General features: G+C 36.9%; 1 protein-coding gene and 1 non-coding gene across 2 annotated transcripts in view; both read left to right on the top strand.

Moving 5' to 3' along the window:
* TNKS2 (tankyrase 2) overlaps positions 1-15,060 on the top strand; it is a 63,682-nt gene extending 48,622 nt beyond the window's left edge. Inside the window, exons 22-27 of the mRNA XM_043476014.1 lie at positions 1,983-2,080; positions 2,931-3,005; positions 5,204-5,309; positions 8,944-9,130; positions 11,661-11,817; positions 12,655-15,060. Coding sequence (XP_043331949.1) covers positions 1,983-2,080; positions 2,931-3,005; positions 5,204-5,309; positions 8,944-9,130; positions 11,661-11,817; positions 12,655-12,717 — 686 coding nt within the window. The 3' untranslated portion in view covers positions 12,718-15,060. The remainder of the gene's footprint in view (positions 1-1,982; positions 2,081-2,930; positions 3,006-5,203; positions 5,310-8,943; positions 9,131-11,660; positions 11,818-12,654) is intronic.
* LOC122446937 lies at positions 8,712-8,854 on the top strand. Its single transcript, XR_006271079.1, has one exon. It is a non-coding gene; the product is annotated as a small nucleolar RNA SNORA79 (small nucleolar RNA).
* Positions 15,061-16,998: the final 1,938 nt, after the last annotated feature.

The raw sequence follows: 16,998 nt of genomic DNA, 5'->3' as shown, positions 1-16,998 counted from the left end.
TTTCAGCACTTATGAGTATCTTCTTGGTGCATTCGAAGATGCCTTAGTCCAGTGTCTGTCACAGACTTTATTCTGTTAAGTGTTTTTTCTATAAAATGTCCTCCTGTGTATAGTTGTCATACTTCCCTTAGATATTATAATGCAGCCATACCTATACATCATTATTAGGGTTTGGCATGTTTGTGACAGTTCTGTTATTCAGACCAGAACAGTGCTCTTAGTCTCCAGAGGGAAACTGCCACGCATTAACCCAGCAGCAGAGGACTTATATGCAGAGTACATCATGTGAAATGCCAGGCTGGATGAATTACAAACTGGAATCAAGATTGCTGGGAGAAATGTCAGCAACCTCAGATATGCAGATGATACTACTTTAATGGCAGAAAGTGAAGAAGAACTAAAGTGCCTCTTGATGAAGGTGAAAGAGAAGAGCAAAAAAGCTGGCTTAAAACTCAGCATTCAAAAAATGAAGATCATGGCATCCAGTCCTGTCACTTTGTGGCAAATAGATGGGGAAAATGTGGAAACAGTGTCAGATTTCATTTTCTTGGTCTCCAAAGTCACTACAGACAGTGACTGTAGCCACGAAAGTAAAAGACGCCTGCTCCTTGGAAGAATACCTATGACGAACCTAGACAGGGTATTTAAAAGCAGAGACATCACTTTGCCAACAAAGGTGCGTATAGTCAAAGCTATGGTTTTTCCAGTAGTCATATATGAATGTGAAAGTTGGACTATGAAGAAGGCTGAGTGCCAAAGAATTGATGCTTTCAAACTGGGGTGCTGGAGAAGACTCTTGAGTGTCCCTTGGACAGCAAGGAGATCAAACCTGTCAATACTAATGGAAATCAACCCTGAATATCCATTGGAAGGAATGGTGCTGAAGCTGAAGCTCCAATACTTTGGCCACCTGATGCGAAGAGCTGACTCACTAGAAAAGACCCTGATGCTGGGAAGGATTGAAGGCAAGAGGAGAAGGGGATGACAGAGGATGAGATGGTTGGATGGCATCACTGACTCAGTGTTACATGAGTTTGAGCAAACTCCGGGAGAGGGAGATAGTGAAGGACAGGGAAGCCTGGCATGCTGCAGTCCATGGAGTAGCAAAGAGTCGGACATGACTTAGTGACTGAGCAACATCAAAAAAGTACTTGAGTCCTACCTGAGAAAACAGTGGAGCTCTGGAGATCTTGGAGAGGTTAAAGGAAGGTTGTGTTAACAGATACAACAAAGAAATTAGAAAATCCTATGTAAGATTCCATTTTAAAAGCTTTTGTGAGAGTAAAAATACAAAAGTATATATGATCTTAACTGTTGACATTCAGAAAATAGGGTAAATTCATTGCTGAAGTGAATCTGTTATGGGTTAGAATAAGCATTCCATCGTTAGTAAGCTTTATGACTTCTCATTCTTGGATAATTTAAAATTACCTGTGGCCATGCTAGTTTCTTCTCGGTCTTACAAAAAAATAAAGGGACCAAATGCTGAAAGGGCTGCTTAGTTAATAAAGGAAATAATTTGAAGAATAAAACATATGACACATAGGAGATAAAGAATAGAAAGATTTTCAGAACTATTCTCACAAAACCCTATGACTTGTAAGGTCAAAAAAATAGTCATCTAAATGCAGTGTAATTTTCTGGTTTGGATCCTGGAAAAGTAAAAGGACATTAGTGGGGAAAAACTGGTGAAATCCAAATAAAGTCTGTAATGTACTTAATTTTGATAAGTGTGCTGTGATTGTATAAAGTGGGACCGTTAATGTCCCTGACAGTGACTTTAGAGAGTGGAGTGAGGGCACAGGATCTCTTGGTGCTCTCAGCTTTCCTATAAACCTAAATTGTCCCAAAATAAAAATCTTTTAAAAACTAGTAATAAGCATCAGATAAATCGGGTGGTTGTGTTGGGTTAATGTTTATTGTGGGCTGGGGGTGGGTTGGTTCTGGCAAGTTTTTTTTTACCTTCAAATTTCATTTGATAGGTCTTAACCCATACTTAACTCTGAATACCTCTGGAAGTGGAACAATTCTCATTGATCTGTCTGCTGAAGATAAAGAGTTTCAGTCTGTGGAGGAAGAGGTATGTTCATACACCATATAAATGTCGGGTCAGCAGCTAAATTCCCCAGAAGTTCCCAGATCTATTTGAACATGTATGTAGCAGGAGTTTTTAATTGTCCCTCACTCTACCACCTGAAAACTTACAAAATCAGCATTTAAAATACACTATTTCAGTAAGCTTTAATTCTAATAATTTGGTTCAGCATTGCAATTAATATACAGAATTCTGCTGGAGAAGAGGTTGCTAGTATTCCCTTCCTTCATGAAAGCAATTGCAAAGCCCAGTATCTTAGATAAGACCCAGAACATGTGGATGCTACTTATCTAGGAGATGTTTTTCTAACTTTCTTTCCATAAAACTCTTGTATCCCCCAAAGTCTTAAAATAGCGCCCTGCGCTTTGAAGAACACCATACCCTATATGTGTGAGCTGAGCACAGAGATACAAAGTTGAGTGAGACTTAGTTCTAAATCTCAGGAAACTCCAACTCTCAGTGAAATATAAATTGTGCTTTATGAGAGCAAAATGAATGGGAACAAATAAATCATTGGTTTTGTTTTGTTTTGTTTTTTTAGTATGTCAGTTGGTTGGCTTTGTATGTTTAGCTCACCTGTGCATTTACTTGTTTCCTTTTGTTCCAGTAGTTTGCATTATATAATTTTCACCTATAGGTATTTTGGATTGATTGTATCAACTATGCACTGTCTCTCGAAAGTAGTTCCTGCAAACTTTTAGAACTCATACCTTAGACAACAAAAATATTAAAAACTTATTTTGTCTTAAGACTCATATGAGTCAAGAACTGTGTTCCCTAAACCAGAAGAGACATTCAAGCTAATGCACATATTTTTAAAATGTGTTTCCATCAGATGCAAAGTACAGTCCGAGAGCACAGAGATGGAGGTCACGCAGGTGGGATCTTCAACAGATACAATATTCTCAAGGTAATAAGTTAGTGGAAATAAAGTTCACTGTGACCATAGTTTTCAGAAGCCTGAAACCATGATTAAGTTCATAAGAACATTGTCTGTCCAGCCCAGTAAGTCTTTGACATGGCATCAGGGGTATTTTGGGAAAGAATATGTCCTTAGCAGGTTACGATCTTCAAATCTCTGTACTAACCACTAGTTCAGCCTCTGTTGAACATATTTAAGTTTAGAGATTATGCTTTAAATAAGCTCTAAACTTAAAGATTATTTAAGTTTAATCTTTAAACTTAAATAATTTAAGTTTAAATGGGAAGATATATCTTTATCTTAACTGTTGACATTCAGAAAATATGACAGATTCATTGCTGAATTAAGGAATCTATTATGGATTAGAATAAGCATTCCATTGTTAGTAAACTTTATGACTTCTCATTCTTGGATGATAAATCCTGTAGGCTTAGGATTTTAAATATGGACATTACTATTAAGGTACTCTTGCTGGCTTTTTCAGTACTTTTGAACTTTGTTGTGGCTCAGGAAACGACTCCCATCTTTATAGTTACACCATGGGTTGTTTGTTTCTAGTTTGTCCTAATTGTGACTACTCCAGGTTTCTGTGAGTCCTCACACATAATACCATTTTTTGGTAATTTTAGTATTAGTCCCTCTGTACCTTTCATCTTTCCAGAAATAGTCATTTAAAAAAAATTTGTTAAAGAGAGTGCTGACTCTTATTAATATCAGGTACTCTTCTCAGGGCCTTTTCAGCTTTGCTAATTTGCTTGGTGTTTTTAAAAGCTGTATGGCAACCAAATTGTATACTCTACTTAAGATGCATAATGATTTTCTGTTAACTACATTGATATATTCTTAATCATTATAAGATTTAGAGTTATAATGTGGCAAGTATCTCTGATACCTAATTTTTAAACTGAAAGGTGAATAGTATCAAATCTTTCAGTTGTGTTATATTACTCTCTCACAATAATATATTATTTTGAGTATACCAGTAGATCTCATATTTTAGAGTTATTCATCAAGATCGTTATGTTCTTACTATTTAGAAATAAGATGATATAAAATAAGTACACATTATTCAGGTGCAAGGGTTATTATTTCAGGAGCGGTATTTTATTAGTTCATATCATAGTATGACCTGAGTGACATCTCAAGTTTTCTTTTCCTGAACACATGTATAATAATATTTACTATAACAAATAATTATTCCTATTATAGGTAGACTTTAGTCAAGGGCATTTAGTGTGCAACCAGTAACAAAATGTGCCAAGGTTTGTTAAGGGTGAGGGCAAGGAACAATATGGGTTTGATTTCTAGAGTTGCTGAATTTGGGAGGTATGCTGTTTTCTTTCTCTAGAAAGATATTTTAGTATAATATCTAATACAAGTGTTTTCACTGATAAAACTTTTGTTTTTGTTCCCTTTTTTAAAACGCATTAATGAGCTCTGTTTATGCCAATCTGCGTGCTTTGATTATGTCTTTGATGGTATTTTGAGTTAATTTGAACCTAGACTAAAGCCGTCAGCTCCCAGATGTGTTTTAGGACCAGCAGGGGGCTGTAGCACCCTTACATACAGCTGAAAAGCAGCACTAGGATTGTGAGTTTTGACCTTAGAAATACTCCTAGTGAAACCAGCATCCATCTTAAAACTTTTCTCCAAACAAAAGTTTCAGGAATTGGAGGGATAGGGAAAAATAGAGGAAATATTAGGGAGAGTCTGTGTGTGTGTGTGTGTGTGTGTGTGTGATTGTTTGGTGTGGCTATATCAAATATTTTAATTAAAAACATATAAAGATGGTACTTTGAGCCAGAAAAAGCAGTTGGGGGAAAGAGAGTATTTTCTTTCTTACATTTCCATAGAGAACTCAGCATGTCTGATGTGGAGATGTTTTAGTAATAATTCTAAAGTGAGACTAGAAGTATTTTAATCAATTAACAGTACTCTTACCTTTACATATAACCATATGTAACTTTTTCTCATCTGTAGTTTTCAATTTCTAAAATGTACCTATATTTTCATCTTTATGGTTGTGACAAATTTTTTTAGTTGACTAAAAATAATACATAATTTATATTTCAGAGAAAGTTTTGCCTCTCTTCTGGTCCTATGTGGCCCATTTTTGGTTAAGATTAACAAGTAGGTAAGTAGTTATTGTGATCCAGAGATTTTATTTTGCTGGTTTCTTTTTATAGATTCAGAAAGTTTGTAACAAGAAACTATGGGAAAGATACACGCACAGGAGAAAAGAAGTTTCTGAAGAAAACCACAACCATGCAAATGAAAGAATGCTATTTCATGGTAAGATTCCTCTCCTCCTACCTGCCATCATCATCCTCCACATTTTTTGTCAGATTTGAAATAATAATGAATCTGTATATTTCTCATATCATTTTTTAAAAAATAAACATTATTTCTGTAAATCTTTGCATTTATATTTGTGTTTTCAGTCTCTTTTGAATTTGTATGTTTTGAATGGATATAGTTTATAAATAAAATTACCATAACAAAATGTATAGAAATGATAATACTGACTATTCATATTTTCTCTGTATATATATGTGTGTGTGTCCTCTATTGAGCCCATCTTTGCATGAAATGTTCCCTTGGTATCTCTAATTTTCTTGAAGAGTTATCTAGTCTTTTCCATTCTATTGTTTTCCTCTATTTCTTTGCACTGATCACTGAGGAAGGCTTTCTTATCTCTCCTTGCTATTCTTTGGAACTCTGAATTCAAATGGGTATATCTTTCCTTTTCTCCTTTGCTTTTTGCTTCCCTTCTTTTCAGAGCTATCTGTAAGGCCTCCTCAGACAGCCGTTTTGCTTTTTTACATTTCTTTTTCTTGGGGATGGTCTTGATTCCTGTCTCCTATACAGTGGCATGAACCTCCGTCCATAGTTCATCAGGCACTCCGTCTATCAGATCTAGTCCCTTAAATCTATTTCTCACTTCCACTGTATAGTCATAAGGAATTTGATTTAGGTCATACCTGAATGGTCTAGTGGTTTTCTCCACGTTCTTCAATTTCAGTCTGACTTGGGCAATAAGAAGTTCATGATCTGAGCCACAGTCAGCTCCCGGTCTTGTTTTTGCTGACTGTATTTCATGCAAAGATGGGCTCAATAAAGGACAGAAATGATATGGACCTAACAGAAGCAGAAGATAAAAAAGAGGTGGCAAGAATACACAGAAGAACTGTACAAAAAAGATCTTCATGACCCAGATAATCACGATGGTGTGATCACTCACCTGGAGCCAGACATCCTGGAATGGGAAGTCAAGTGGGCCTTTGGAAGCATCACTACGAACAAAGCTAGTGGAGGTGATGGAATTCCAGTTGAGCTATTTCAAATCCTGAAAGATGATGCTGTGAAAGTGCTGCACTCAATATGCCAGCAAATTTGGAAAACTCAGCAGTGGCCACAGGACTGGAAGAGTCAGTTTTCATTCCAATCCCAAAGAAAGGCAATGCCAAAGAATGCTCAAAACACAATTGTACTCATCTCACACACTAGTAAAGTGATTCTTAAAATTCTCCAAGCCAGGCTTCAGCAATACGTGAACCGTGAACTTCCAAATGTTCAAGCTAGTTTTAGAAAAGGCAGAAGAACCAAAGATCAAATTGCCAACATCTGCTGGATCATCAAAAAGCAAGAGAGTTCCAGAAGAACATCATCTCTGCTTTATTGACTATGCCAAAACCTTTGACTGTGTGGATCACAATAAACTGTGGAAAATTCTGAAGATGGGAATACCAGACCACCTGACCTGCCTCTTGAGAAACCAGTATGCAGGTCAAGAAGCAACAGATAGAATTGGACATGGAACAACAGACTGGTTCCAAATAGGAAAAGGAATACATCAGGGCTGTATGTTGTCACCCTTCTTGTTTAACTTATAATGCAGAGTACATCATGAGACATGCTGGGCTGGAGGAAGCACAAGCTGGAATCAAGATTGCCGGGAGAAATAACAATAACCTCAGATATGCAGGTGACACCACCCTTATGGCAGACAGTGAAGAACTAAAGAGCCTTTGATGAAAGTGAAAGAGGAGAGTGAAAAGTTGGCTTAAAGCTCAACATTCAGAAAACTAAGATCATGGCATCTGGTCCCATCACTTCATGGGAAATAGTATCAGACTTTATTTTTTGGGCTCCAAAATACTACAGATGGTGACTGCTGCCAAGAAATTAAAAGACGCTTACTCCTTGGAAGGAAAGTTATGACCAACCTAGATAGCATATTAAAAAGCAGAGACATTACTTTGCCAACAAAGGTCCGTCTGGTCAAGGCGATGGTTTTTCCAGTGGTCATGTACAGATGTGAAGGTTGGACTATGAAGAAAGCTGAGCTCTGAAGAATTGATGCTTTTGAACTGTGGTGTTGAAGAAGACCCTTGAGAGTCCCTTGGACTGCAAGGAGATCCAACCAGTCCATCCTAAAGGAGATTAGTCTGGGGTGTTCATTGGAAGGATTGATGGTGAAGCTGAAACTCCAGTACTTTGGCCACCTCATGCAAAGAGTTGACTCATTGGAAAAGACCCTGATGCTGGGAGGGATTGTGGGCAGGAGGAGAGGGGATGACAGAGGATGAGATCACAGGCCAGATGGCATCACTGACTCAATGGATGTGAGTTTGAGTAGACTCCAGGAGTTGGTGATGGAAAGGGAGCCTGGCGTGCTGCAGTCCATGGGGTCACAAAGATTCAGACACGACTGAGTGACTGAACTGAACTGAAAGTTCTATAAAACACAGTATTTAAATTTCACAATCCCCTGGAAGAATGGCTATAGCAGACTGCATTAGTATATAATTTCTAAATGGTACTTCTCATTTCAAAACCCTAAAAATTGTCATGATAATGTCTTGGCACAGAATATGATATTTATTTATGTGTTGACTTAAGGGTTGTAATGTATGACTTTTTCTATTTTATAATAGAAATGGTTTTGGTTTTTCCAAGTTAATTCAAGTAAGTTATTCTATTCTTTAGTATTTCTGTAAAGCGGAATTCAGCGTTATTTCCCTTGTCCCTTTATGTACAGGGACACTGATCTTGATGAATCAGTTAGCTGTGTCATATTGGCTTTTCCCAAGCCCCAGCCTCACTGCACTCCCTGACCTGGTCTCCGTGCTTAGTACCTCCTGGTCTTTGCTTGAGCTCCTTCTTGGCATGCATGGAAGGAAGGAAGAGAAAGAAGTCAATATGTAGGGAATGGAGGAACACACCACATTTGCAGATGGAATCTGGTAATAGCAAGTGATGAAAAGCAGAGAAGCGAAAGGATAGGAGAGAAGTATAAAGAAAAGCATGAACTTGAAAAGATCACTTTAGCCACTTTGGGTATCTAGAAAAAGTACACGGATGTGGGTGTCATTGCATGACCTAGTTGCATTCAGCCTGGCCATAGGAAGTGAATTATGAGACTCTTGATTCTGGGTTTGTATGAATTTGGGGCCGGGAATTTGATAACTCTAGCATTGATGTTTCTTTCAGGTGATCTGTACGTTTTTCCTAGTTGAATGTTATGTGTCCTTACTTTGGCATCTGAACCACCACCCTGTTAGAAACATTCATTCACATTAGCAATTCTTCTAAAATAGATATTCTAAAGTAGTGAGCCAGCTGACAGTTGTGTTTCGGTTTTGCTTATCATGGTGGTGATGTATGTATGTTAATTCAGAATTTAACTTCTTCTGATGTCTGTTCCTGTCACTGCTTGGAGCCTTAAGTAGTGGGATTTTAGTCCATCATGTATCTAAGCTGACTTGTTTTCACTCAGGGCACCATGGGAATGGGTTGGCTGTAGTGCCTTCTGATTTTTGTGGAATCAAACAATTGAAGAAAAAAAAATTTAACTTCTAAGATGCTTTAGCTTTTATTCCTTTTCTTGTGATTTAAAAATGTTACCTATTTATATGTATTTTAGGGTCTCCCTTTGTGAATGCAATTATCCATAAAGGCTTTGATGAAAGGCATGCCTACATAGGAGGCATGTTTGGAGCTGGGATCTATTTTGCTGAAAACTCTTCCAAAAGCAATCAGTATGTATATGGAATTGGAGGAGGTACTGGGTGTCCAGTACATAAAGACAGATCTTGTTACATTTGCCACAGGTAAGAGATCACTTTTCTCATTTATTTTGATAAGAATCAGATAAGAATTGGTTTCATATTGAAATTTTCAGGTAAAACATTATCTTGGACAGCTCTAGGAATCCAAGTGAGGCATAGTTCAGGTTGCTTTGGCCCTCTCACTGGTTCTAATAGTAGCTGATGTTTTTTAAACGGTCTGTAAGACCAAGCACAGTTACAAGCATTTGATCTGTTCACCTGATTCGCATTTGATCTGTTCACCTCATTCAATCATTAGAACACACAGTCCTTTCAGAATATGGAGTAGAAAATATTGCTGGACATGAAAGAGATTTTATTGTGGACTGTTTAAAAATCTAGTACTCAAATGCTATTAATAAAATGGCATTATTTGCTACACCTAATCATTTCATGGTAATAGGTGAGGGAATCTCTCCTCCACTGTGGTATGATTTTTAATTGTCAATTTGTAGTATTACTACTAAGAAAAAAGTTAACATTAAAGCATATCAACATGTCAGTCCTTTTAGAAAGCACATTATCAAAAATTATTTTGTACTTCTTTTTTTCTTACTTCTAGTTACCCTAGTGGAACTTAGTTATTAGAATCATTCAAATGACTTGATCCTAGTTGATAAAATCCTTGTAGGTAAATAATCTTCACCATCAAGTAAGATTAATTATTGAGATTTATTCTGTGGTTAGAGCACTGCTTATAAAGACCTAGAACAGTAGCTATCAAACATTAGCAAGTTCAGAATCACCTAGAGGGCCTACTAAAACACAAATTCCTATGCCACGCCTCCTGAATTATTGATATAGTAGGTCTGGGGCTAGGTCACTAGAACTTGCATTTCTACCGAGTTCCTAAGGGATGCTGAAGCTTCTGATCACAGATCTAGAAACCCTAGAGCAGTAGTTCTCAGCTGTGGCAGCACATTGGAATTACCTGAGGGGCTTTAAAAACTACTAATGACTGTGTCCTACCCTCAAGAGATTCTCACTTGGGGGCCTGGGGTCTGGTCTGGGCATGGGATTTTTAAAAGCTTCCCAGCTGATTCTGAAGGGCTGCCAAAGTGAAGGACTAAAGTCCTGAAGGGAGACAAAGACTATCTGTTTATGTTTTGTTCTTACTGTTTTCTCCCTAAACTTAGACCCATGTAGGTGTCAAAGCCAGACCTCCTGGGTATGACCTCCCACCCGCTTCTATTTTAGATCATAGATTGGAATGACTAGGAGGCTTGTAATTTCTTGAGAGTCTGTAAATTGAACACTGCTATCTTTACTTGTCATATATCATCTTGGAGGCTAAATAGTTCTGACCATTAATAGTAAGCAGTGTTCTAGTATCTCTTCTCAGTTGTCTTTGAAGTACAATGCTTGTATGTCTGGAAATAAATTTATTAACTTAAGATTTCTGTATGCTGAATTATCATGGAATGATTGTGACTATTATAGAAAATATATTAGAAATGCTAAGAAAATTTGCAAAGAGCCTATTTAGAATAAAAAATACAGCCTATCTTCTTTGGAGACAGAATCATCAGACCACCAAATCTCTTGTTCTCCCGTAGAAAGAAAATTAGATTAGAGAGAGCAACAGTGAAATAGTAAAAAGTTCGTTGGACCTAAGGAAGGCCAGTCATATGCCCTTGGGGAGTGAGAAAGTAATACAACCTAAACTTTTGGTGAGCAAAGACAAATATGAAGAAGAAACATTTCAGCTAAACTTGAAAAATGACTATTAGCCAGTTGAAGAGTGGTAGAACATATCATTCTAGATGGTAAAAGAAACAGTGTGTCTGATGGCCTTGGGGCAAGAAAGTTTGACCTGCAGGAAGAAAAACTAATGTGTCTAGGTATAATGAACACAAAGTAAAGGTGGAGAACTGGGGATCATTATAAGAAATTTGGGTTTTCTTATGGGCACAGTGAACAGTCTCTAAAAGGTTTTAAGCAGAAAAGTAGTGTCATCTGATTTATGGTTTTTGCTGTTTGTTTTTTCCCTAAATCACAGGTAGCTTAGATGGAAAATAATTTAGACAGGGATTAGAGTAAAAACAGAGAAAGTAGCTCAAAGGTCATTGTTACAGTCCGGGTGAAAATTTGGGCAATTTGGACTTAATAGTGACAGTAGAATTGAAAGGAGAGATACATTTTGAAAGTGGAATCAATAGGACTTACCTGGATAAATGTTCAACTTTGTAAGACACTTCATGGAAGTCCCTTAAAACCTCCTCCTCCTCCTCACTTGGGCAATGATTTGTGCTTTTGCCGGGATACAAGCAGGATGGCAGAGTCAGTATCACTTAAAGATTATTATAATCTCTCTAAGATAGTATTTTATAGTTACAATGAGGATTAAAGTGACAAATTCTTTCATTAGTGAGAGTAGTAGAAGATATTCTTTAAAAATTATTTTAAAGGGTAAAATGGTGAAAACAATTGTGTTTATGTATAAATGCATTCAGAAGCTTATGTAGTGGACATAAATAAAACTATGCTGTATGGCCTTGTCTCAGGGAAATCTTTTCCTTTTCATGTGTTACAGGCAGCTGCTCTTTTGCCGTGTAACCTTGGGAAAGTCTTTCCTGCAGTTCAGTGCAATGAAAATGGCGCATTCTCCTCCAGGTCATCACTCAGTCACTGGTCGACCTAGTGTAAATGGCCTAGCATTAGCTGAATATGTTATTTACAGAGGAGAACAGGTAATTCAGTTTTATTTGTTCATTTTCAGCAATACTTTAATCTCTTACTAATCTTTTAAATTAACAAGGCAGAGTGCCTTACGAACTGGATTTCTTTTTAACTTTTATTTGTAAATTATTTCACACTTAAAGTTGAAATAATAGTAAAGAGAATTCCCTTAGACCCCTTACCCAGATATTCAAAATGTTAATACTTTAGCATTCTCTCTCCTTTATCATGTTCTCCCTACTATATGTGTGTATCCTTCCCCCCGCATCCTCCCCAAGCTGCTTTGAAGTAAGGTATAAGTGTCTTCCTTTACACTTAAATACTTAAGGGTGTATTTCCTAAGTACACCTAAATTTTAAGGACATGGTCTTAAAATTGTAAAATCGGGAAAATATCATTGGTGTAGTAAATCTAACCTACAGACCTTATTCAGATTTTGCCAGCTATTCTGAATTTTTTTTAAGCTTCTGTAAAATATAATTAATTAGAATCCTATATATATTTTAATAGTTAACCTCTCTGTAGCAAAGAAATGTGTAATTCTCTCTTGCTCTTAGTGGCATAGATGCAGTCAGAAGCATCTCTAGAGCAGCATTATGTACTGGGGATATGTATCAGGATAACCTCAGTTCCTAAAGACAAACACATGCTCAGCAGTTATCCTAGACATGCTGATTGAGAATCGGAGGGATTGCAGTCACGTAAGGCTGTTTTGAGAAGAGGCCCTTTGATTATTCTGATCTGCAACACTAATTTAGAGCTTCTTCCCTAAAAATAAGGAATCCTTAGAATAAGTCTCCATTCAAAAAATTTATTTACCAATTTTTGAATTAATCTTTCTCTTCCAGGCTTATCCTGAATATTTAATTACTTACCAGATTGTAAGGCCTGAAGGTATGGTTGATGGGTAAATAGTTGTTTTAGGAAACTAGCACCGCCGAACCTAAAATCATCTAAGCAGCTGGTGGCCTCGTAAGTTTTACTCCTTTGCCGAGAAAAATCATCTTGTCCACAACCCTGTGGCAAAAGGTTAAAAATGTGAAAGGGTTTTACCATTCTGACTTGATAGAGCTTTAATAATGTACAGTGTTTTCTAAATGTTTCCTGTTTTTCAGCACTTTAACAGATGCCATTCCAGGTTAAGCTGGGTTTGTCTGTACTAAATTATAAACAGAGTTAACTTGAATCTTTTATACATTGATTCTAACAGAAACTGTAATTCCCCTCAACAGAACTTGTTTCACTAATACAGTACTGTGTTCTTCAAACACAGCATTCACACTGAATACAGTTTCATTTGTAAAACTGTAAATAAGAGCTTTTGTACTAGCCCAATATTTATTTACATTGCTTTGTAATATAAATCTACTGTTTTAGAATGGCAGCGGTTTACAGATTTTTTTCATATGTACTGCTCGTCTGTACTTCATCTTGAATCATCATGATTGAGTGATCTTTGACGTTTGATTCCAGAGGCTGTGTTGAATTGTTAGCAGACACCTTGTCACTTGGGAAAGATTGATCCTTCAGATTTAATTTGTTGATGGAAACATTTATCTCTCATCAGTAATCTTTCCCATTTAAGAACTTGTTTCATAAATACTCTGGGAGTTTAATTTGTGATAACTTTGTATGTATAACACACATTCCAAAGAGCTCTAACTTTCACAGTCCTGATTATTAAAGACACTTCTTTACAAGCCTCACACTCTGGGTTTCACATTGAAAATTTTTCTCATGTTATTTTGTGAAAATTAGAGCAAGAGCTTCTGTTTTTTAGAGAACAGTTATAGTGTTGTTTTCATGGAATGTAAATAGGAAGTTGAATTTCAGATGGTGGGAAGGGTAATCCTGAAATTTTTCGAATCTGTTCTAATTACCTTAAATTTAAAGGGAAAAAAATAGCAGATGGGAGTGGGTGGTTTTTCTCCTGTTCCTTTTCTTTGGCCTTACTATTTCATGTATAACCAGTTTATACACCATAGGTAAGCTCAACCCAAAACCATGACACGTGGGTGTCCCAGTTCTCTCCTGGCCTGCTGAATAAGCAGGTGCCATGAGATGGGTGCTTCCGCTTCTGGGTTGCCTCATCGTGACATGTTACACCCACTTGGAAATACACTCTGCATCGCCTGGTGACCAGGCTTGTTTGGCAGCTGTGGAGGGGAATACCATCCCATAAAATGCCATTCCTATTTTTTAAGGTAAAACTACTTTTCCATGAAATATGCTAAAGCATCTTGGTACAGAGACATGAGTTACAGCTTGGCAATCTGTTGACTCTCGATCTCTTGGAAGTCAAAGAAAGATTGTTACCCACTTAAACCTCTGTTAATGAGGCTGTTCCTATCCACTCTCTGTACCAGTTCACATTTGTTTTACATTTTATTCAGTCTCTAAATTAACTGGGCCTTTGCAGTAACTTGTACATAAAGTGCTAGAAAATCATGTTTCTTGTCTTGAGTAAGAGTTATTCACAGTAAATGCATATTTGGAGTTGTTTCTATTGATGTAAATTGTGATCATTATTTAAGAGGTCAATTCCTGACCATAAAGTGCTTTTTATACAGCTCTCTAATAATTGCAAATATGATCCTAAAGTTGTTTCTTGGAACACAAATGGAGTATGCCAAATTTTATATAATTTTTCAGGTTCTGGAAGCTTCCAGGTTTTATAATTAGAAGATAATGAGATGAGTTAGTGGAGTTTATATTTACATACCTTCTCTCTCATCATTTAGCTCATATTGCTCACCATATGAATGAATCTGGAATTGTTTATCATGTAAAATCATCATGATCTATGAGTTTACGATTTTGCAGCCTGTGTTGTTTCATCTAATTCATTTCTTAATTAGTGTGTTGCTTTTCTATGAATGATTATATTGTGGTTAATATGTTAGCATGGCATATTTCAGATAGCTTTTTGTTAGGAGCTTGGGGGTGTGGGGGGGGAACTGGGGATTTCTTTGAAGTTTTTGCATGAAATATCTTACTTTATGATGATGGAATTGCTTTTTCTTTTGTCTTATGATTTTTTTTAAGAGATTTAACTTTTTGTGTGAGTAGTACTATTGTATCCATCTTGAGTGTCTTACTTGTACTGTATCACATTCCATACCCTCATTTAATTCTTAATAAACTGTTCACTTGTTTTTCTGGGTAGCATGGTAATTACTGGAATAGTATAAATGTATTGAATGGTCTTTGAAAAAAATGGATTAAGATTACAATAAACCACAATTGCAGGAAAATAATGTAGTTTTGATTCTAATAGTGATAGAGACTACAGTTTAAAATTTGAAATACTGAACGCTGTGACCATACCTCCTCAGATGCTTTAAGATGAAAGTAGCTGTCATATGCTTTTAGACATTTAGTCCTTCCAACATAAGTTTTGGCAAACTTTCAAGCTCTTTCCTGGAAAATCTGTCTTTTGGGGGGGTGGGGGGAGGGACACGCTGTACAGCTTGCAGGATTTTAATTCTCCAACCAGGGATTGAACCCAGGCCCTCGGCAGTGAGAGAGCAGAGTCCTAACCCCTGGACCACCAGGGAATACCCCCGGGAAATCTCTCTTAACTTATAAAGAGGCATAGGAATATATTTTTGTTTTCTGTGTCATATACAAAATTTATGAGTTTACAAACCTTAAAGTTAGTGGTATTTATTACTCTTAAAAGGTATAGTAAGATATATGTATTTTAGATTTCAGTATGCTAAATGTGTGTATGATCACAATAATACACAAACACAAGAGATAATAAGAGAATAGTGATGCAAATAACTCATAAGTCATTTAGCTTTGAAATACTTTTCAGCAGCTTTATCTTACTGCTTGAGTTGGGATAATGTTAATGTGTCCGCTTGCTAGTTCCTAAGCATGTGCGATCCTTTTCTTTGCAGGTTGATAAGGAAAGAAAATTTGCAGTAAATTTCCCTAAGCTTTGTGATTAGTGTTAGTGACTGGCCCCTTTCCTACTGTCCTGTCCTATTAGAGGAGTAGAGTAACAGAGGAAGCAAATGGTGGTATACATTCTTCACCAGGAGAACTGTCAGATTTGTATAAAGTTAGCCTTTTCACTATCTACTAAATCTGTACCCACCTCCTCCTCCTCATGCTTTACTAGCTGAGAAAGACTGTGACCTAAAATCTTAATTATAGCTTCTTAGAAGGTTCTTGCTGTCCCCATACAAGCCATCATTGTCAGAAATGTCTTCTCCACTTTTTTACCATCCACAATTGTTGTAATCACCATCACAAAAATCTGCACAAAGCCCTCCAGATGGTCTGCCAGTACCTTGTAGAGCAGTGCTGCATGAAAGTGACCTGTAGTTGGGGCTGGCCTGCAGACTGTTTGTTTCCAGCCCATGGAGAGATGAAAACAAAAATTGAGAGGAAACTTTTATGGCAGTTTGACATTGATGCAGTGTTTTAAATTTCTTTCCCTTTTTTTCTTTAAGGCCGCACCATGTGGCATGTAATATCTTAGTTCCCTAACCAGGGAATGAACCCATGCCCCCTGCATTGGGAGCACAGAGTCTTAACCACTGGACCAGCAGGGAAGTCCCTTAAATTTCTTTTAAGATTTTGGTCTGCAACAAATTGGAAATTAAGAGGAAAACAGAAACTCTAGTCCCTCACAGATAATTTGAAAGGTAGAAGAAAAGTAATCTGTTTGGTTTACCACTAGACCCATCACTTAGCTCATGCTGACACATAATAGTTCCTCAAGTAAGTTTTACTTGAGTGAAAAGAGTTATTAAGTGATTGGGCTCTAGAGTCAGATGAATCTGGATTTGAATTTTAGCCTATCCCATACCAACTGTACAACCTTGAACAAATTACATAACCTTTATAAGCCTTACAGTACTTACAGATTTGTTGAGGGAACTAAATGATTTTCTGTATGTGCTAATAAATACTGTAACTGGCAAAAGCTGGTTATTGTAATTATATTATTATTTCCCTGAATTCCCAGGACCACTGGTTGGGTTTTCTCACTTTTCATGGAGCTACAGAACATAGAATTTTAAAACAAGCAAAATTGATTAGCCACTGGTTCAGATGAAAACCCTTTTTTTCATCTTTGTTCAGATGAAACCTTCAGAAGCTCAAAATGTGAGGTATGTATGTCCCTAAGTGGCTGAAGATCTTAGTTTGAAAATGACTCACAAAAGCGCACAGACAGT

The sequence above is a fragment of the Cervus canadensis genome, chromosome 8, assembly GCF_019320065.1.
Source record: "Cervus canadensis isolate Bull #8, Minnesota chromosome 8, ASM1932006v1, whole genome shotgun sequence".
NCBI lineage: Eukaryota > Metazoa > Chordata > Mammalia > Artiodactyla > Cervidae > Cervus > Cervus canadensis.
The sequence above is the reverse complement of the archived record's forward strand: the minus strand, read 5'-3'. Positions and strand labels throughout refer to the sequence as shown.